Genomic DNA, 22989 nt, shown 5'->3' with positions numbered 1-22989 from the left:
CCTCACTAATGGTCCAGTATGACAGAGCTATGTGTCTCCTTCACTTGGGGTAATCACGCATCCTACACACATGCTGCCATAGGAGCAAAGGGCTCCCTTATCATTGGCCACTTATCATAGACCAACTTGGGGACTCCAGTTCTGCTTTTCAGGCTCCTCTTCTTTTCTTATTCAGTCTAAGATACAGCAATTCACTCCACTGAACACATGAAATCTTCACAGACTGCCTCACTGTAATAAAGCTGACATGAACATATCACACGTTTCACCCACTGTATTATTGCCTCTTCCTCCTCAGGGGAATCAATTTCAAGTCCCCATCCTCTGTAAACTAAAACTAATGTATCACATCACATCTCCCCCCACCCCTTTCCAAGCTGCATACACTTCAGGTAGATCTACTGCTGTGGCACAAGTCTGGAACCAAAGACGACTCTGGGTGACTCAAGAAGGGCTGAATTACTTGGCAACAGCACCCAGACTGAATTCAAAGTGCTAAATGAGAGCTTGGGACAATATGACTCTCTCTTTGAAAATATCCTGGAACATGCTAATGCAGTCCATCCTATAACCCTGGTGAAAAGGAAGAGGACAACACCATGGGTGAAATGCTCATCCAGCTGTGCTGAGTGTCCTAGTGGTTATTAATTTTATTGAAACAGAAAATTTATTGAAATGAAAAAGTGCGGTGAAATTAAATAAAATGGAAAACATATGAATAATCCAAAGAATTTACTCTTCTTTTATTCATAAATATGATAACTTTATTACTAAAAATTCTGTGAATTAGTGTGAGAAATACTCAAGATGACACCTATAAGATCATTACTGCTAGCTTTGGCCTTTCAAGACAAAGTATATGATTAAGGTCTCTGGCACTGCAGACTGAAGTCAAGACAATTTTTTTTTTTTTTTAATGTAATAAAAGATCACTGGAGTATATAGATTTTTTAAATATTATGATTAGGAGGCAGTGAAAAGAAGGAATAAATCAGTGTAGGTTGAAAGATATCTTACGAGGATATAGCAACATTTAAAGGCCAACTCTTTCAGAGCATCTTCTACTCTAAATAATTTTCTCCACAGACAATCCTTGCCATATGTTCAGATGGTGGAACTAACAAGGGCTAGGTGTTAGAGAAATTTGTAATAATTGCTTTTTGTCTTGTTTCAAGTCCTGAATTAAATTCACCAATAAGCATCTAGTTAATATTTCCATTCCAGATCTCTGTAGGTATTGGTCTCTAACAAAACAAATTTCAATGTTTCATAATTCCTACAAAGGAGATTAAAGAAATCAGAAAAAGAGACACTCCCAAACCAGAGAACATAGATTCTGATGCTCAGATTTGATGTTCCTAGTATTTGGATAAATTCACTTGGCTCAGATTTTCAGCTGCTCTGAGTATCACTCCTTACCAAAATCTTCATTCTGTTTTTAGATTCATGCATCTCTACAACATTTAGAGTGGAAATCAGACTCCTGGGTAATGAATTTAAGCTTCCTGAAAAAAAGTACTGCTCGTCTTGCTACCTTTGGAGGTCCCTTAGAGGAAGTCCAGAGTACAGGTGGAAAACCAGAGCCATAATACATAAATGATGATAGTTATGTCATAACTAGATATACAGGGGAGAGAAGCTAGCAGCAAGATGCTGCCTAATTTGCAAAAATTACATTCATTTGTACAGTCTGTCACACAAATCACTGAGATAAAATGGTACCCAGTAGCTGGCAGATAACACGTGGCAGCATTCTACAAACCACTGTGCTCTCTGCTAAATAGCTTGCACCCACTGATTGCCAAGGAGAAGCTACTCACACAGGCAGGGACAGCTCTCAGAGGCAAAAATGCTTGGCCACAAAAGAAGATGGGCACCAGTAGCAGCAATGTGAGCTGCTCAAACAGGCAGACATATACACTGCCTGTGTTTCAAATGCTGCAGGTGCCAGCCGAAGATGATACGAGGGCAGCAGCAGGTCTTTTTCCGGGGTTTTACTGGGATGAAAGACCATGCTGGGCATTGCCCCAGACAGCCTGGTGTGACTACACAGCTGCCTTGCTTAGAGGAGCAGGAGGGTGGACTAGAGACCTGGTTACTTCCAGCCTGAAAGGTCCTGTGACAAGATGATGACAGTACAGCTCATTTTCACAGTGTCCTAGTGGGAGCAGCGCATTGAAAAAAATGAGGGAGTATTAGTGAAATTGTACTAAAGCACTAGAAGAAGAATAGGTATAGACCTTCTCAGCTCAGATCTCCACATTCCAGTCTGCAGAGATTAAAGCACAAAGTGCAGACACATGCAACATCCAGGGAGATAGCACTACAGTCCATAAAATACTAGCTTTAAAGTGACATTAGTTTACACCTTTTAGATACTTCCCTCTCCCTAAAGTAGACCCAGAGACAGTACTCTCTGCAAATATGTTTCCTCTGGTTCAATGTCTTTTCCTTCTGATACAGAAATCATCGATTAAATGGATTAAACACAAAGCGTGGTGTGAAGACTCGTGTGCTATCCCTTGCGAGGTTCAGCTGCTCTCAGCAGATCTCAGAGCATCACTGGTGCTGCCACTGGCACTCAGCCCTGGCCCATATTCAATCCCAGCTTTCTGCCAAACACAGACATGAGTAACACTATTGGCATGTTAAGTCAAATGGTAAGGCTCAGAGGAGGAACACTGAGGAGGGTTTCTCCTTCACTAATTACAGGTGGAGGTGGAAGCAAATTCACTAATTCTATATGGGGAAGCACAGGCAGAAAAATGCCTTCTCGGAAGGTTCACCCAGCACCCATTGCCTTCTAAAGCACACTATTTGGAAGAAATGTTATGGGGGTAAAAGACATTGATTTAGTAAAAAACCTCTTATTACAAAATTCCGAATTTGGAAAAGAGGAAATAATATTGTCAAAACTGTAACGTACATTCACCTTTCCCTCTGATGTGTTTTAGTCCTTCATCCCTGCCTTCTAACCAATGCAGTGAACATCCCAAGTAGTTGTCAGTCAATTCCTTTTAATGAGAACCTCACAGTAATCCTTCTCTCTTGTCAAGTAAGGAACCTATGGTATCATCATAGTCATATATACAGTATGTCATTGAACACACACATGCCCACATACACTTTCACTTTAAGAAAGTAATTTCAAAGCGAATAAAGACAGAACAGGACTATTCTGACAGCTTCAAGATATTATGCTGCGAATTCCCCATCTGCATTTCTCAAGTCTCGTGACAGGCTCCAAGACTTATTCTTAGAATACACCTTTAGAACTACCCAGTAAAACCAATCTGTGCTTTTCAGCATATACAGGGAATTTAGGCTAGGAGCTCCCATCAGTACTTGGAAAGCAGTTCCATGCACAAGTCCCACTGAATCCAGACAGGAGGAAACCCTCGTAATTCATTTCCCTTTGAATTCCACGAATAATTCCATGGAACCTTAATTTCATAATAAAACATCAAAGAACCACATTATTGGTTTCTTAATGCAGTATTTTAAAAATAGTTCCAGAAATGGCCTTGGTACACTTACATTATATCAAAGACCACAGTCTGGGAAGAAAACCTCTTACAGCAATCTGCCATTTGTCATGTAAAAAAAGTGACATAACCACTAGAAATCTGAAGTTTTCCAAGTCCTGTAGTAAAAAAAATGCCCATGGCTAACAAACTCCTCCTGGCTGCCAAAAACAAATATCTAAATAATAATTCATTACTATGACGTAAAGACAGCAATTTCCATTCAAACAGTGGATGCTTTAAAAAGCAAAATGCAAAAGCTAGAAAAACACCCAAGCTAGGAAGACAAGCGCAATCTTGACAGGCAGATAAAAAAAAATGCTGCTAGGAATTTGCTCTGCATTGAATCAATGAATTTAGCACAGATCCTAATTTCACGTTGTAAGGAGGTAGCTTGCATGATTCAAGGTTAAAAGTTCATTTCATTTTTTAAGTTTGTCCCACCAAATAGCTAAATATTCTGATAAAGAGAGGACACAAAGGTTTGATCTACATAGATAATGAGATGTGCTCTTAATTATGAGCTATTCTCATTTATAGTACCCTTGCAAAGTGTAAGAGCAGTGTCCAAGGTTGTCCTTATAGGCATCTTTACCATTATGCTATATATGACACGTTTCTTCTTTTGGGAAATTATTTTCTTCAGTGATTAATTAGAATAAAAAAAAAAGTTTAAAGAGCTAATCAGTATGAACTTCAGAATGAGAGCTTTATCATACACACAATGAAGTTGCCTCTGAACAGAGGAGAAAAAGAAACCCTGCTCTGCCTGCGTATTCACATGCAAAGTAACAACTCCCCTTCCCGACTACCACGTTGACATCATGCGGCATCTGCCTCCGACTTTTTGCATACGCATTGAAAAGACACACCTCGCAAATAAAAAGACAGCTTTATAGTCAAAATAACCATTTTGTTACTTACAGCATTTGATAAAATGGTAATGAGACATTCTTTCATCTCAGGCTGTAGTCTTGCTACAGGTTTCAGCATTCTCTTCTGCTACAACTGTCATGCCCAGGAAATGCATTATTTAGAGCCCTTCCTCAGGTATCCGGTGTACCTCAGAATACATTATTTAACGCAGGTTCTGTTCCAGGATCTTGCAGAGGCTTCCAAGTCATCCTCACCCGGCTGCTGGAGTTACGATCAACCTCTGTGTGTCTTGAGCCACGACTACTGCACGTGCTATTGTAGCACGATTGAGTGACACTGCTCCTAATCCCACATCCCCAGGAATAGAAAGATTTAATTGGTGTGCACTTGCAGCCACATTCTTCCAGCACTGAGGTGTGCTGCTGCACTGCGGCTCTCGCAGTCCTGCCAGTTAATGGCTTTTCAATAGCTTTCAAATGGCAGCAAACTAAGCTTGATGAGTGGGCTCGAATGAAATCGCAGAACAAGGGACCTTAAATTCTACCCGTGCGTGGTGTTTGTGTGCCAAATGCGACCAGATTCTTAGCTGGTACTAAAACATGATTATTTTTAGTTGCCACCAGTTGCTGTGTGAATAGGAAATTGATATAGGTTCCCAAAAATAACCCCCTTTTAGCATCACAGATCATTATGTCAGTTTGCTGTAAGGTAAAAATCAGGACAGAGCTCACAGCCATCTTCAGACTCTCCTGGTTTATGCATGGGTTAGTTTAAATTGAGCTGAGAAACATGCTTGGGTGTACATTCCTCGATATGCTCTTGTTTTGGCATTTCTTTGTATTACACTGCATCTTTTTCACAGATGGAGTATTTCTGTCAGAAGAAGGAAACTGCAGGCTCTGCATGGTTTATATCATGAATATGTGCGTTATCTAATGATATTGTAATCACCGATTCTAAGAAAAAACGCCTAAGAAGATGCATCACATTTAAATATGAAATAGGCTCCACTGAGAACAAGTCCATACAATTATTTAGCAGACCCCGGAACAAGAAGTCAGTGTATCCTGACGCATTACCCGCCTTCAGATTAAGGGCACACAAAAGGCAAACCTGCATTGTATTTTAAACACCCAAACCGCATCATCCGCTGAGCACAATCCCTGCATTACTTTCCCAAGAACAGCCACCTAAGTATTTGGTTACTACTTCTTCAGGAAGAACTAGAGCAAGACATTTAAATAAATCAAATAATAATTTAAGAAAATGGTGCTCAGAGGGGGATTTACCTTTGCTTACCATTTGTCATGCTTACCACAGTCATCATTTCACTGAGTGAGAGCTCTTGTAAAGGGAAACTGATAGCCCAGCCATATTTAAATCTTTTATTCATCTGAAAGGTTCTCACTTACTGTTTTGTATACATAACATTTTTAACAGCTATGGAGCATTAAAGGGACTACAAAGGGAAAAGGGTCTGTCTCATTAGTAAGGATTACTAATTCAGATTCTATTAACTATTCTGCAAAGTTCCCACAAGAGCAGAAAGATGTATATTCACAGGCTTCCCATGATCCATTAGCAAAACCCTCAGGTGAAATCTCTCAGCTCCTAACAGCCACATATTTCAAACCTACTTTTAGGTATAATACGCACAACAACAGTTTTGCCAGAATAATTATTTAGGTGTTTTTGTTGTTGTTGTTGCTGCTGCTTTTTACTGAAAACATATTTTTTCAAAAGAAAAGGAAAACAATGCAGAAAAACAACCTCAGGAAAGAGGGATAGATTATATAAAGCATAATACAGTAATTACATTACCATGGAAACTTTTTATTGTAAAGTAATTAAAAAGTAAATTTTTCCAGACTTCCTTTCACACATATCTAACACTAGGCCACCTTGGGCCATATGGCTTATAAAAAATGCATACATAGTGCTTTAAGAGGCAATGTAAGTCATAGTCCATGAGCAAGTGTCAAGTAACATGACAAAAAGCCCTTTGAGCACCACTTTTGGGCTGTGCCGTGCCTAAGGGCACTGCGCTGCCACCTACCCACAACAGCCTGCTGAGAGCAGGAGGGCTCTGGGCAAGCACTGGTGAATGGGAGCAACAGGCAAAAGGTGCTTTTCTCAAGACAGCATGAAGAGGAAAAAGAAACATTTGGACTTTGGCGTGAACCTAATGTGGGAGAAAAAAAAAAGGTATTAGGATTTGCCTTCCATATAGAGAGGACCAAGGTACAGGGCAGGCTCCTGAGCACCTCAAAAAGTTAACTTCACGTTTAATCGCAGAATTAATATCCTGAGTTGGAAGGGACCCATAAGAATCATCGAGTCCAACTCCTGGCACCACACAGGTCTACCCAAAAGTTCAGACCATGTGACTAAGAGCACGGTCCAAACGCTTCTTAAACTCTGACAGGCTTGGTGCCATGACTACGTCCCTGGGGAGCTTGTTCCAGTGTGTAACAACCCTCTCAGTGAAGAGCCTCTTCCTGATGTCTAGCCTGAATCTCCCCTGTTGCAGCTTGACACCATTCCCGCAGGTCCTATCGCTGGTGACTAAAAAGAATAGATCAGTGCCTGCCCCTCCACTCCCCCCGCGAGGAAGCTGTAGACTGCGATGAGGCCTCCCCTCAGCCTCCTCTTTTCCTAGTTGAACAGGCCAAGTGGCCTCAACCGCTCCCCATACGTCTTCCCCTCCAGGCCCTTCACCATCTTCGTCGCCCTCCTCTGGACACTCTCCAACAGTTTAATGTCCTTCTTGTACTGTGGTGCCCAGAACTGCACACAGTACTCATGTTTACATCAGACTGTTCATATTTAAATCAGACTAACTGGGAGCAGAGTCATACTGTCTATGAACGGGATGCCCCCAGTTTCTTTTCTCTCTTACCACGCACTGGGCCACGTAAGCAGGGCAGTGCAAGGGGCCACTTGACACAAGAAGAGCCACAGCATTATGCCGTGGCTGGGGACTGTGCCTTGCCCCTGGACCTTTGGGTCCATCAAGCAGCACATACCCCCACCTGCAGCAGGGCCTGTGGTCTCTCCTCTCCTCTCTGTGAGCCCATGTGCCAAAAATATGAGGTCAGTTGCTCAAGTGTGATTGACAGCCTGCAGGTGAATGAAAGACAGGTGCCAAGTGTGTCTCACTCCCAGGATGTGGCATTCACAGACAGCTAACCTCAAAAGACCTTTCGTTTTACAATATCACGTGCTTGGGTTTTTGACTTTTTTTTTTTTTAATTTAGATTTATTACATAGGTAATTATCATTAGTGGACTTTGCAAAAGATGTGAATATTTAGAAAACGGCATTGTATATTGCTGTCACCAAGAAGTTCTGACTCAAGTTGAAGGGCGGCATTGAAGCAGTGCAAAAATGAGGAAGGAGGAAAGATCCCAAAGAAATGGGATGAAAACACTAGGCAGGGTAAAGAGAATGAAGTGGAGAATGAAAAGAAATGAAGCCATCAGATAAATATTAGTATAGATGGGATAGACCTTGAGGAGAAGTGGCAACTAAACCAGAGGCAAAAGGAAGCCAGCACAGGAGTACTGAAAGAGGACAAAATCTGATCCACTTGTTGGAAAGACATGTAATTTCCACTGCAGCCTTCTTCTAGGCTGGAAAGTAGAGAAAGAACAGAAAGAGAAGTAACTGTAGTGCTCATGGTAGTGGATGTCCATGTCATAAACAGATTTCAGGTATGCGAGCAACAAATAAAAGATTTTGGATTCTAGGATGACTCCAAAGGAGGAAATATTTTGTTGTCAGTGATTATACAAAGCAAATTGTACAATTTGCTTATTCACAAGAAGAGGGACATTAATTGTGCTAGACATTTTCTCCTGACTGAAGTCCAGGAATGCGAAAGGAATCCTAAAGTAAAAAAAAGGACAGAAATGACACTTAAAGTCCAGCCATTTAAGCAATGCAGATGTAACTGTACAAGCTCTTTAGAGTGTTGCAAAAGTGCCTTCTTTGAATATTAGGGAACACAGACACATTTTCAATCCAGTGCTTAAGTCTACAGAGACACCCAAGTGTACTTGGACTGGAGAACAAAGACTGAGCTGGTACCAAACCTGACAGTAAAACACCGAATACTAATATATTTGATTTTGTCTAGCTTACCAAAAATAGTGATAAAAGAGAATCAAGGGCAGAAAAAAAGATATATATGGCCCTTTCAGAAAAATTCCTTGTCACCTCTTCCTATAGAAAGGAAATAGTCACTTTTATGCTAAGTGCAATTCCAGCATTCATTGGAATTACAGATTAAAAAAATAAAATAGAAACTCCAAACTGGTTAGCCAACACACTTTTATGCTAAGTGCAATTCCAGCATTCAATGGAATTACAGATTAAAAAAATAAAATAGAATCTCCAAACTGGTTAGCCAACACTAGGATAGTTACTTGTCTTAACATGAAAGTGCATTTACAGGCTGCCAACTCAGAGTGTACACTGCTTCCATATCTCAATTTCCAAGGCTCAAAACTTGTCTTAGACAAAGTACCTATGAAATGTTTTCTAAACCCAGCAAACAAAAACATTGCTTAAAATAAGGTTCTGCTGCCAAGACCTGACATGCTGTATTGTATTCATGTCATGTAAATATTTTGTTATTCTTAGTGTCTCCTGGTGTCACAAGCAACCAAACATCTAATATTTTTAACACCTTAGTGTTTTATACTTCTCATATAACAGCAAGATTTGCTGTAAAAATGCAGACCTATCTGAAAGCAATTTAAATCATGAGAAAAACACCATAACTGCTGGTTTTAAAAACATGACAGATGCTCCCCATTTATGACATTTTCATGCATTGCAACAAAGTTTGCTATATTCCTTCAGATGTTACAATTTCAATGCATTACTTATGGGTTTAAGACTGCAATGCTTCACTAGACAAAAACCATGCAATGCAGAATAACATTAACATTCCTCATATATTTTGACAAATCATACTACTTAGCAATCACTCCTTGGCCATGCCATCCAGCTGCCAACAAGCCACTCTTCAGATAACATCTGGTAGTTGTATGCTCTTCAGGAAGCTAGGGATGAGCCACAACAGATGCAGATACTTAGCAAGAAGCACCCTATATAGCAATTTTCTCTACATGAATCACAGCAGAACAGAACACAGCAATATTTCCACATGAGCTTTCAGATGAATTGGCCCGTAAGATATATGCGAGGTTTGTTCCACAGATAGCATCAACAAACCACATCTAATCACTCAATCACTCAGAGTGTGTCTGACCCCTAGAGAACTAGATGAGTTCTTTTCTCTTCCTCCAACCTTTGCACACTTTCTTCCATTCCCACTTCATTGGAAGTACCTTCTTTTTTTTTTTAAAGGACGTATGGGATCTTCCTCCCATTCTTCTGTCACTGGATCAAATCCTTACAGAATAAGAAAAATTAAAAAAAATTTTTGTCTTCTCCATTTACTGTTACGACTGAATGTTATAGACTCTACATTACAGTTATAAACAGTACATTAATAATGTGACTTACAGGACATTATTATCCAGTACTAATGAACTTCGGAGAATTACCGGTAGAAGTTGCATGCCACTTGAGAGAACTACTTACTTCCATGCCCAAAATGAACATTGTTATGCTCTGTGTAGACCTCCATAGCAGCTCCTTCACTGGTTAAGATAAAGAAAGTATCATATGTGGTGACAGAATAGAATAATAACAAGACTAAATACAACAAAGAAATCTCAATGGTCTCATATGCTGTTAGTCCTATCTGTGGCACTGGTAGTGACTCAATTTCTTTGTTACAATCGGTGTATAACTTTTTTAAAACTACATTTCTTACTACATTGGATGCAAGGATGGTAGAGAGGAGCTGCAGATTTATTTTTTTTACATGAAAACCCTCTTACAAATCTGAAAAGAAACTATCCAGACGTGTTAAAATAATAAGCAGAAAAATGAAAAACATGACAGCCATCACTACCACCAGACACAAGTGAAAAATGAAAAAAATCACCATGAATTTCCACGTAAAGAGTTATTATATGATCAGATAGATTTTTTTTTCCAGTTTATAATATTCAGGAAAGAAATAGACAAAGATAAAAATTCAGTTCAACATATAAAGTATTATTATCCTCCTGATAATTAGCAAGTGCTATGACCCATTGCACTGTATGCCTAATATTTCTTTTCTAATTAGTATGATAGTTTTAAAACTATGAGACTAAAGACCACACTACAAGATGGATAAAAAGCCTGGAACAGAAGAATGTGTGTAGCTTTACTGGGGCAAATGTTACTTCAACACTGTAAATCTTTAACAATAAGCAAAGAAAACCTGGAAGAATTGCAGAAGACGCACTTAAGATAAAATGCATTCATAATTTAGAAAAAAAATACCTTAGCTGAAGAAGAAAGTGGAAGAATCAGACTCCTCTGGGACTACAGGACAGCGCAGAGGATGGCGTGGCAATTGGTAATCCCAGAGATAACTCTAATATTAAGTGTTAAAAAAAAAAAAAATACATGGACTGCTGTTGAAGATATGAAAAGGGTTGGTGACTTAACAGAATTTAATTTCACCCAATGATGATATCCTACCTGGATTTGGTAGGTTTGATTTTCAGAAAGCAAAACAAACAAAGATTTCTAGCTCTCAATTCAGGATTCTGAGGTTTATTACTAAGTCTTACATTGAGTGAGAAAAAGGGAAGAAGATTACCTGCAATATTTTACAGATATTTTCACAATAAAAGAAAGAAGAAATTATGTTGAAGCAAAATTAAATGAAGACAATAAAAATAAAAATCCTAAGTGACTCCTTGTATCATTCTTATGAACTAAGAATATAATTAATAAAATAGCCAGTGAGCACACAGCATTGTTACTAAACAGGTGATTATTAGTTTTTTGCTGGTATTTCTGAAACAGACAGATAAAGTAATTGGAATGTGAGCACAGAAGTCACAAAGGGAAGGAAGAACAGGAAATAAAATGGAAGAATGCTGTTAAATATTAAATATTTTTTAAAACAGTAGTCTATATATGCAGTGCAAAAAAACCCCACTGAATAAAACACATTTATATATGGAAAATGACATGCAACTGTTATAGACCAAGAACAGAATAAATCTTAGATGAAATTTTTAATTGAAATCACAAGATACTGAGGATAGTTTTGTAGATATAAGATGTATATAGGCCAGCTATTGTTGTACTGAAAATGATGATGCATATAATACTTTGATATATAAACACTGAAATATAAACACTGTAATCAAAATAGAGTATTATTAAGTTGCAGAAAAGAATCTAAAAAACAAAGACTAAAATTAGGCAGAAAGCTACTCAAGATCTATTTTATTTTCTGATCTTTCTATTATTCTGCCTTCCAACTCATACTACATACAACCATTTCTTTTTCAAAGCCTTTCTGCTCTCCATTCTTCATGTAACTTAGCTTAACTTGTTAATGCATATTTGGTTCCAAATTCATTCTTATGAATAAAGCACAGATCAGAGATAGGACTTTGGGAAAGAACAGGTGCAAAGACTGGAAAAATAAATCTCAATCACTCTGATTCTATACATTCTCCAGTCACTGATGGTCATACTTATTTATTTCCACTTTTTCTTTATCTGCATCAATGCTTAAGAAATTCATCATTCTGACCTCAGAGACCAGGTAAGAGCCTGAACTGATGAGAATGATAATCAAGCCAAACGGTCTGATGATAGGAACTTATGAAGTGACTTAAGATAACATGATATGTCTTGAGAATAACGTGGAACAGTAGATAACAGTAGATTAGATAGGATAGATAATTAGATAGATAGATAGATAATTAAATAGATAGATAATAGATAGAAAATTAGATAGATAGAATAGATAACAGTAGATTGGCTCTCTATATTAGAGAGTGTTTAGATATTGAGGAACTTGAGGCTGGGAATGATAAGGTTGAGTCCCTATGGGTTAGGATCAGCGGGAAGGCCAACAAGGCAAGCATCCTGGTGGGGGTCTGTTATAGACCGCCGAACCAGGATGAGGAGACTGATGAGGAGTTCTACAGGCAGCTGGCAGAAACTGTGAAATCGTCAGCGCTTGTTCTCGTGGGGGACTTCAACTTCCCAGACATATCCTGGAAGCACAACACAGCCCAGAGAAAGCAGTCTAGGAGGTTTCTGGAGAGTGTGGAAGATAGCTTCCTGACACAGCTGGTTAGAGAGCCTACCAGGGGAGGTGCCCCGCTAGACCTTCTGTTCACAAACAGTGACAGACTGGTGGGAGATGTGGTGGTCGAGAGCTGTCTTGGGCAGAGTGACCACGAAATGGTTCAGTTCTCTATTCTTGGCGAAGTCAGGAAGGGGACCAGTAAAACTGCTGTCTTGGACTTCCGGAGGGCTGACTTTGAGCTGTTCAGGACACTGGTTGGCAGAGTCCCTTGGGAGGAGGTTCTGAAGGGCAAAGGAGTCCAGGTAGGCTGGGCACTCCTCAAGAAGGAAATCTTAATGGCTCAGGAGTGGTCTGTTCCCATGTGCCCAAAGACGAGCCGACGCAGAACTAGACCGGCCTGGCTGAACAGAGAGTTGTGGCTCGAGCTTAGGAGAAAAAGGAGGGTTTATAATGATTGGAAATGAGGGCGGGCTACTCAGGAGGACTATAAGGATGTTGCAAGGCTGTGCAGGGACAAAATTAGAAAGGCCAAAGCTCATCTGGAGCTCAGTCTGGCTACTGCCATTAAAGGTAACAAAAAATGTTTTTATAAATACATCAACACAAAAAGGAGGACTAAGGAGAATCTCCATCCTTTACTGGATGCGGAGGGAAACTTAGTTACAAAAGATGAGGAAAAGGCTGAGGTGCTTAATGCCTTCTTTGCCTCAGTCTTTAGCGGTAAGACCGGTTGTTCTCTGGATACCTGGTACCCTGAGCTGGTGGAAGGGGATGGGGAGCAGGATGTGGCCCTCACAATCCACGAGGAAATGATTGGCAACCTGCTACAGCACTTGGATGTACGCAAGTCGATGGGGCCGGATGGGATCCACCTGAGGGTACTGAGAGACCTGGCGGAGGAGCTGGCCGAGCCACTTTCCATCATTTATCGGCAGTCCTGGCTATCAGGGGAGGTCCCAGTCGACTGGCAGCTGGAAAATGTGACGCCCATCTACAAGAAGGGCCGGAGGGTAGACCCGGGGTACTATAGGCCTGTTAGTTTGACCTCAGTGCCAGGAAAGCTCATGGAGCAGATTATCTTGAGTGCCATCACGCGGCACTTGCAGGGCAACCAGGTGATCAGGCCCAGTCAGCATGGGTTTATGAAAGGCAGGTCCTGCTTGACGAACCTGATCTCCTTCTATGACCAAGTGACGCGCTTGGTGGATGAGGGGAATGCTGTGGATGTGATCTACCTTGACTTCAGTAAGGCTTTTGACACCGTTTCCCACAGCATTCTCCTCAAGAAACTGGCTGCTCGGGGCTTGGACTGGCGTACGCTTCGTTAGGTTAAAAACTGGCTGGATGGCCGGGCCCAAAGAGTTGTGGTGAATGGAGCCAAATCCAGTTGGAGGCCGGTCACTACTGGAGTCCCCCAGGGCTCAGTGCTGGGGCCAGTCCTCTTTAATATCTTTATCGATGACCTGGATAAGTGGATCGAGTGCACCCTCACTAAGTTTGCAGATGACACCAAGTTAGGTGCGTGTGTCGATCTGCTCGAGGGAAGGAAGGCTCTGCAGGAGGATCTGGATAGGCTGGACCGATGGGCTGAGGTCAACTGTATGAAGTTCAACAAGGCCAAGTGCCGGGTCCTGCACCTGGGGCGTAACAACCCCAAGCAGCGCTACAGGCTAGGAGATGAGTGGTTGGAAAGCTGCCTGGCAGAGAAGGACCTGGGAGTATTGGTGGATAGTCGGCTGAATATGAGCCAGCAGTGTGCTCAGGTGGCCAAGAAGGCCAACAGCATCCTGGCTTGCATAAGAAGCAGTGTGGCCAGCAGGTCTAGGGAGGTGATTGTCCCCCTGTACTCGGTGAGGCCACACCTCAAGTACTGTGTTCAGTTTTGGGCCCCTCGCTACAAGAAGGACATCGAGGTGCTCGAGAGAGTCCAGAGAAGGGCGACGAGGCTGGTGAGGGGTCTGGAGAACAAGTCTTACGAGGAGCAGCTGAGGGAGCTGGGATTGTTTAGCCTGGAGAAGAGGAGGCTCAGGGGAGACCTTATCGCTCTCTATAGGTACCTTAAAGGAGGCTGTAGCGAGGTGGGGGTTGGTCTGTTCTCCCATGTGCCTGGTGACAGGATGAGGGGGAATGGGCTAAAGTTGTGCCAGGGGAGGTTTAGGTTGGATGTTAGGAAGAACTTCTTTACTGAAAGGGTTGTTAGGCATTGGAATGGGCTGCCCAGGGAAGTGGTTGAGTCTCCATCCCTGGAGGTCTTTAAAAGACGTTTAGATGTAGCCCTTAGTGATATGGTTTAGTGGAGGACTTGTTAGTGTTAGGACAGAGGTTGTACTAGATGATCTTGGAGGTCTCTTCCAACCTAGACGATTCTGTGATTCTGTGATAAAGTTAGTGAATAAGAGAGAGACAGAATTTACTTCAGTCAGCATTAACATAATAGAGTTAACTTCTCATTCTCAAATAAGCAGAAATTAAACTAGGAGCTGGTAAAAAATGGACAGCTGCTAGTGGAAGGAGAGGAGGAATGAGAGGAGTATGCTAAGAAGCTAGAAAATAGAGGCATGGTAAGAAGATGACCATTAAAGACATCAACTTGTAGAGATGTCCAAACAATGCTGAGGAAACAGTAAAACAATATGACTTTAATAAAATAATTTAGGGTCAAATTACTGGCAATCAATGAGGTTATGAATAAAGGCAGTCAGAAAGGTGGCAGAAAAGAACTTCACAGTTGTGATGCCAGTAAGAACAACAACAAAAAAAAAAAAGGATTCCCCAAACATAGACCAAGAATTGTGTGGAGAACTCTGATGAATGGTTTAATCAATAAATACAAGTTGCCTTGATAATCAACTCCTCTAAACAGAAATAACTAAAATATTCAGATCAGATTTCTGGCTTTTGTATACATGTAAAAAATAAGGAAAAAATCCCTCAACTCAGCCAGTAGACAATTTACACATGAACAAGTGAAGAGTAGGGCAGCTTTTTACAGGTAGTGCACATACCACTAGAGCAGCAATAAAAATGAACACAATATCTAAATTCAGATAGCTGAAACCCAATTTTCCTATTTTATAATAATGTTATATTGAATGCACCAATGATTAGAAAACCTGTGGAATCTTACAGAATGATGCATTTCTTTTCCTACTGGAATGGCCAGCTGTTCATAACCAACAGAAGGTTTGTTTCTTTGCTCTCAAATGAATACTTACCTCTTACAGTGAAATGCTGTATTAGAAAAGTAGTTACTATTCTAATACCCTTTTCTTGAAAATGCAACAGTATTTGCCTTTTATTTCAAATAGTGAGGTACACCTGAGAAAGTAACAACACAGAAAGGCACAATAATGAGGAGATAAAACGTATCTGAAAAGAATTATCCAGCAGGCTAAATTATGTCATCTCAATTAATTTAAAAGGCTTTAATTCATAGTGGAGTTTTTCTTAAGAAAGAAAAGAAAGTTTAAGAAGAATTAATGTGATACCGCACCTTGCCATCCTGGGAGAGTGCAAGCTGCATGACAAGTTATTCCCCTTACCTTTTGACCCAAATACATTATGCTGAAATCTCCAAGGATCAACACTGTAAATTCTTAGAATAAGAGAAAACCATGCAAGTTGATACTGACTAGAAATAATTCTTTCAGAATTCTTAGATTTTAATGTCGAAATCAGTAGGGGCTCTGTCATTGTCTTCAAAGGGAGCAGAGCTAAACCCTTTAAAGTGAATGACCTAAGATTACTGGAAAATGACACAAATGAGCTATCTTGGAGGAAAGAATAGGCAATTATACGCAGCACACCAAGACTAATTTGCATAACGTCTCTCAAATGATCATGTTGAACTTAGTGTTAACTGAAAACTATGCATTTATCCATTTCTCAATATCTTTCTCATTTCAGAAATACTTTTCCCTATTATTAACATATTTGTGTCAAATTCAAGGACAACATAGCAGTAGGTAAGGCTATTTCGAGTAATTAGGAGTTTTTTCATCATTGACTCTAAGTCTAATCTTACAGCCATGGCTGAAAGTCAAGAGTAGAGAGGGCTTAGCACCTTTTACTATTAGTCTTCCTGGAACTTCATCTATGTAAACCTAATGTTGTGTTAACGTAGGTTTACAGAATTCAGTTCCTTATGTTTTACAGAGAAAAATAATCATATCTGCCAAACAAAATCAGCATTTACTACACCTAATTATAGTGTCTGAAGTTAACATGTATTTGGAGTTTTTGCTAAAGACAGTTTCATATTAGGATGCATTTAATCAGCAGAAACAAATGTCAAAAATGGACTTTTAAACATGAAAAAAATATAAAGGCTTAACAAAGAGACATACCAATAATAATATGGATAAGCCCAAAGCTTTGCGATATTAAGAAAAAAAATGGCATGCCTTTAACTTTTTTTTCTCCTTTTGACTAGGGTACCAGAAATAATAAAGAAGACAAGTTGTAGCTGGTTTTCTGTGGTTTGATTTAAAGCACATAACCACAGTTAGAATAGCTCAAAGTTGGCACATCAAGTCAAAGAGTGGATAAACAGGGTCCTTCAAACACTAACTTGGGAGATGAGCTAACCTTATATGAATCCTCATCTCAGAGTAGTTAAATAGCCTTGTATCTGGTCTCAGACAACATCTGGTAAGGAGTTGTGTGCAAAAATTCCATTTAAATGTCAGCATGAAATATGTTCATCAGTTTAAAAGGTGATAGAAAAATATGACTCAGTAGATACAGATATTTCACAGTGAGACTGGGAGTAACAAGGCTTGCAAAAGGATTTTGCTCACAGCAGGGTTCAGGACCCACATCCTGGATAAATGACAAATTAATGCTTCCTGAGATGTTGCAAACAATGACAATAAGTGGAAAAGGACAAAATAGTTTAAAATGCTCTCCTTGAAACAGATATATGAAGGCAGCATGCTGCACTCACATTATTTCATCTACTAAAAGCAGAGTTACTAGCTACGCTTCTACAACAAATAATCCATAACCCACTGCCAGAGATACGGGGTTGGAAGCTACCACCCTCTCCAAAGACATTTTTTCCCCCTTGATTCTTCCCCATATTCACAGAAGTACATAGTGGACAAAGAAAAGCCTTCCTCACCAAAAGTGGCTTTTCAAAGTACAAAATTTGAAAAACAGATGTTGAAAAACAAATTTTGAGGCAATTCATACTGCAGGCTTCTAGCTTTTTTTCCATAAGACCATGTCCTAGAGACTCGACAGTTCTTTTGCCTTTCTTATTTTATCAGTAGGATTCCAGGACATGGGACTTAAGAAGATGATTCATGGTCCTATTCTCTGTGGTGCAGTCCCTGAAAATGACGAATGGTGGAAATTGTGCTGTAATAAGCAAGAACAATCTCCTCCTCGTTACCAAACACCTCCTAAGGACATTCCCTAGAAGGTCATTGGAATGCAGGAGAAGACAAGACTGAATGACCATGAAGAGCCTCAGCAGGTAAGGAGGAGGGCCAGAGCCTTGCCTAACTGAAATGAGATCAGAAGGGGACAGCAGTGCTACAGCTATCCCGTCTGAAAAATGTATTTTTTTTCCCCCATGTAAAATTTTAAGGGGGAAGAGAGCAGAGATTCAAGAGCAGTCTGATGAAAGTAATGCTGCTTTGATATGCATTAGCCTGAGACTAACTCTCCACTTTGATTATTTGCATGATATTCCCTTATACATGGTAGTGGATGCTTTCTTGTCTAAGCTTCATTTTCAAAAATGTCTCTTGGAAATCTTCCAGAGTCCCTGCCCATGACGGCCTCACTCTTATTCTTTATTGATAAGGTGCCTTTGAGTTGTATTTTCATTCACATCTTACCATACCTCTTAGCGAAAAGGCAAGAGCAGCTCCGCCCTGCTGAGGAACATAGCCCCTGCACTCAGCTGTTTCGGCTGCTCGCTGTGGTTGTGTACCAAGAAGGGCACTTGTGGAACATTCCTGTTGATTAGTGCATTAAGTTAGTAACATGCTCCTTTTCTAACAATGAGCATCTCTACGGTTGATTTCCTGTATCTCTCTGGGCCTTTTAATAAATATTCACACAAATAAATTAATCTTCTCAAGGAGACTTTTAAACAAAATTTGAGGACAAAATCTCTTGTGTAACTTGCTAAAACAGTAGGTTTGTTGTGCACAGAGAGGATTTGCTGGCAAACACACACAAGCTACTGTTTGAATAGGTAATGTCATGGTCCATCTACTGCTCTTGGATGACCCAATTGTACTTATCCCCTTGTAGGGATGCCACAAAGAACAGCAGTGTTCGTTTTTATAGAGTATGAAGTATTCAAGAAGAAAATCAGCGTGAGAGAAAGACTATACTCCTTCCAGTTTCTGTTAAGACCTACATCTGAAAGGAAAAATAAACCATTGAGGAAGACAATTCAACAATGTTAATATCAAAGTTTCGAAAAGCAGCACAAAGACAGTCTATGGCATAGCAGCTCTTTGTTGATGAACTAGGTAAGAAAAACTTAGTTATTTCAGATGATCTTCGCTGTTTAACTGCAGCTGAGAGATGAAGGACATAAATTTCACAAATAAGATTTACGTACCTAGGGTCAGCAGTAAACTAAACAAATATCCAATACCAAAGTTTCACATGAAAATAGTATGAAGCATGTGTTCATGTAGAGATGTCAAGAAGAGTACTAACAACTATCACATTATACAGAGACCAAATATTTCCAACAAGACATTATTTTCAAGAAGCTGAAAGCAAAAAATGTATGGGGAGTTATTTTTAGAACGCTTGTAGGATCCATAATGTACAATCACATTAATGGACATATAAATCATGATCTATAGAAAGGTGTATAAAGATTGTGACACTGCTGATCTACTGAAAACCTCCCTCCCAAACCAGCCACTTGACAGAGGGGGAAAAAAAGTATTGATTTATTCAGAATCAAAGTGAAATTTTAAATTCTCATTTACCTCCCTTACCATGATGTGCATTTTCCATTTCATGGATATGACCTGATTCACAGGAAAAGCATACAGGGCTTGAAACACTTGATAGTACCATTTCTTTGGTCCCTGCTCTGAAACATATACCTCTCTATGTGGGTGCACAGCTTCCATGAAATTTATGAAGCAATTTGTGTTTTTCTATCTGTTCTTCCCTGAAGGATCACAGTGCAAAATGGCTAAGGGAACTTTACTGAGCTCCTGTGAGGTAATTATACTTAGAAAGAAAAGTGTTGCACCACTACAATCCTTTTACCTTGCCCTGTTACCAACACTGCTATCTGTGTGCTGTCAAGTACCCACAGCCTCTAAAGAGCAAAGAAGTACAAACTAAGCTGTCACACTGCCAAAGCCTCAGCAGAGCTCTCAAGCTGATGTTTTTTGAAGCATGACATAGTGCTGCAACCTGTCCCATCCTGGGACCCCAAGAGCCTGCTGAATTCAGAGTCCCACCAGACAGCACCTCTCTGCTACACGTCTCCTGAAAAACATACAGGCTGTTTAAAAACATACAGGTGTTCTGCAGCAAACATCCTTGTATGTAAAATGAAACACCAGTGAAATGTGCAAAATGAGCTTAGTGTTTATTTTTTTTCAAAATAAGAAAAATTATTACCCATTTCTAAAGTCATTTTGAGTTTAACATATGTTCTGTTCCTACCAAAGATATGAACAGCTCTAAAGGCAGATTACTACAGTCGCCTATTTGCTACCCATCTCAAATACTTGCTACGTTACTGGAAAAAATAAACTGTTTTTATACGCAGACCATGGATTAGTTGGCTGACCCTATTTTATAAAGTAAGCACCTGGTACGACTCCTGTTGACAACGGAAGCAAACTGCTTTCAGCACATTTGACAATTTCAGCTCTGCCCTCCAAGTGTCCTCAGCCTGCTTCAGATGCTGTTAACCCTAAGAGCCGCAGCCACCTATCTCAAACAACGACACTCCTTCGTTCAGCACTCCCTGCTCCCTTCCCACATGCTTTCCTCCCTTCGATTCACTAAGACTGCCGGAAGAATATAAACCACCCCCTAAACCCATACATTTCTATTTCGTTTCTTTTCACCCCATGGCTGACACTGCTGTTATCTTTAAACCTGCATAATTTTACTGGAATTTATGAATTACTGTTGTCAACAGCAGTAAGGAATAACGCTTTATCTGATGAGACAGAAGTCACTACCACATGAACAAAGATGTCAGAGAAAGCATTTTCTACCTGACTAGAAAATTATCAACAGCCTTTGATAAGAATCACGAATGATGCTCAGACCACATTAGGAGAGATCTAAGAAGGAAAGAGATGAAAAACGCTGAGAGTAAAGGAGAAAAAAGCATGTGAGCCAGAACTAGTTAGTCTTCAACATGCTGCATCAGAACTGCAGAATCAGATTATTAAAGGGAAACAGAGGTGCCTGTAAGGAAATACTAGAAAGAGACCTTCAGGAAAGAAAAGGCTTTTGAGTAATCCTGTCTACTGTGGGTATGAGTGCTGGGAAAAGATTTCCTGCCTCAGATCATTAAACCCAGGCATTGGAGGATGCCATTTTTTTTTAAATCAAACTAGTTATTTTTAGTTTAGTGTGTAAGATTATCTTGTTATTAGATCATGTAATTATAAGAAAAATATTTTTAAAGAAAGAAAAATCTCATACTGAGCATGGACAATGATTTCATGACAGTGTATTATCCTGGAAAGCATGTCTGGACATATTATGTACAGTAGACTGAAGTTAGGAGAATACTAAATCCAATAAGTCATAGCAGCAAACGTAAGGTAAGAATGCTAGCATGTACTGCAGAGGGGATTAGGCAGAATTTGTATTACATTTACGATATTGTGCATTTTCTTCACAGATGAATTGAAGCCTCAGTGTTTGCTCTTATAAAATCACATTTTTATTTGATTGATTTGAAAATCAAAGACTTTTTATAACAAAGTATTACAGTGGAATGTATATTCAAGAATGCCCTTATTTCATGAGGTCTCTTGTGTGAAAACCCCACTGATTTAGTGGGAGATCTGAACGCATGATGACGGTAAGGTCAGGTTGTAGAGTCAAAGTGGCAGAGATCGCTAGGACACCAGTTGTGCTCAATACAAATTATATTAGATACTTAGCCTTAACGTGAAGAAGTTATTTAGCTTTCTGGGTGTTTTGTTTTGTGTTTTGGGGGAAAGGATTGTTTTGTTTTTGATGAAATAAACAAAAAACCACAGTGGAACTAGGTGGCTTTGTGAATTTTCAAGTAAGTATTTAATTTTGATATATAATTCCTAAGAGCCTGCTCCTGTGTCAACTGAAGTGCTATAAAAATGTTTCTATTGACTGTAGTGGGTTTTAGTTGAGGTACACTGGGCAGACTGTTCTAAGGTATCTCTGCTGGAGCAGGGGGGTTGGACCAGATGACCCCCAGCTATCCCTTCCACCCTGCATTCTGTGAATCTGTGATAACTTCATTCACAATGTGCTATTCAAACCTAGTAAGCACAGACGTTATTAAAAATACGTAAAAATCAAGAGTTACAGTAAGGTCAATGTTCTGAAAGCTAACAGAGCATAGGACGACTAGAGGTTATGGGGAAAGACATCCCTCAGATTGGGAAACTGTGATCAAAGCAGGCTGATAAATGGTTTCTAAGACGGAGGGGCAACTAAGCTTGGTATGAGAATATATGGGGCTATAGGCCAGGCTTAGCCTCCAGCTTTGTACAGGGCACAACCTTGACACTGCATGGCATCGGCTATGCGTACCCATAGCAGTGACAATGTTCCACTTAGCGTGCTTGGTACAGGGGACAGCAGCCTGGATCACTCTCTGAAATTACCTTTCCAGACCATGCAAGTTTCTGCAAAAGACAGCTACAGTATGTTTCACACCCAGGATACAAAACAGATTATGAAGGGATTTGTTTATCTTGCCTTCTGGTTGCATTCAGTACATTTTTCCCCTCAAGTCCCTTACCATTGCCTACCTTGACCAGTCACACTGGCTCACTGAGGGAGGCAGAAATGGACATGCTAAATGTCAGAAAATGTGTACTAAAGGTGGCGTGACCTAGCAGGGAAGGCCAAACTCTTCAGCTTTCCAAGCAAATGGGAATGTGCGCCCTAGGACCCCATGCAGTTCAGCAATAGAAGGGCTAAGGTAGCAGTGATATACAATGTGTTTTACCTTGTGGCACCTGCCCTAAATCATAGCCTCCCCTCAATTCTGGGATCCAGTGCATTAGTCAAACCTGGTAAATGTAACAGCACCAGCAAAGTCTGATAGGGGAAGTCCAGTCCTAGGACAGAAGGTAGACTGTGACACTGCCAAAATCTGAAATATCAGCACCACAGGAAGGAACATGTAGCAGGGACTACAGGTACAAGTCTTCTGTTCGAAGGAGGAGACTT

The 22989-nt window shown here is 40.1% G+C and overlaps 1 protein-coding gene across 5 annotated transcripts in view; it reads right to left on the bottom strand.

The window, feature by feature from the left end:
• Window positions 1–22989, bottom strand: part of MYO16 (myosin XVI) — a 385412-nt gene that overhangs the window by 306024 nt on the left and 56399 nt on the right. Inside the window, exon 1 of one of the 5 annotated variants that reach the window (XM_083834846.1) lies at window positions 4449–5484. The exons of 3 other annotated variants lie outside the window; for them this stretch is intronic. In XM_083834846.1, the coding sequence (XP_083690972.1) occupies window positions 4449–4476 (28 nt within the window). In that variant the 5' untranslated portion in view covers window positions 4477–5484. Of the gene's footprint in view, window positions 1–4448; window positions 5485–22989 lie in introns of those variants that run through there. One more of the 5 variants, XM_083834842.1, reaches the window with a different exon arrangement.

This window comes from Anser anser (genome assembly GCF_964211835.1).
Source record: "Anser anser genome assembly, chromosome: 1".
In the NCBI taxonomy this organism is placed as follows: domain Eukaryota; kingdom Metazoa; phylum Chordata; class Aves; order Anseriformes; family Anatidae; genus Anser; species Anser anser.
This window is presented reverse-complemented; position numbering and strand designations above follow the sequence as displayed.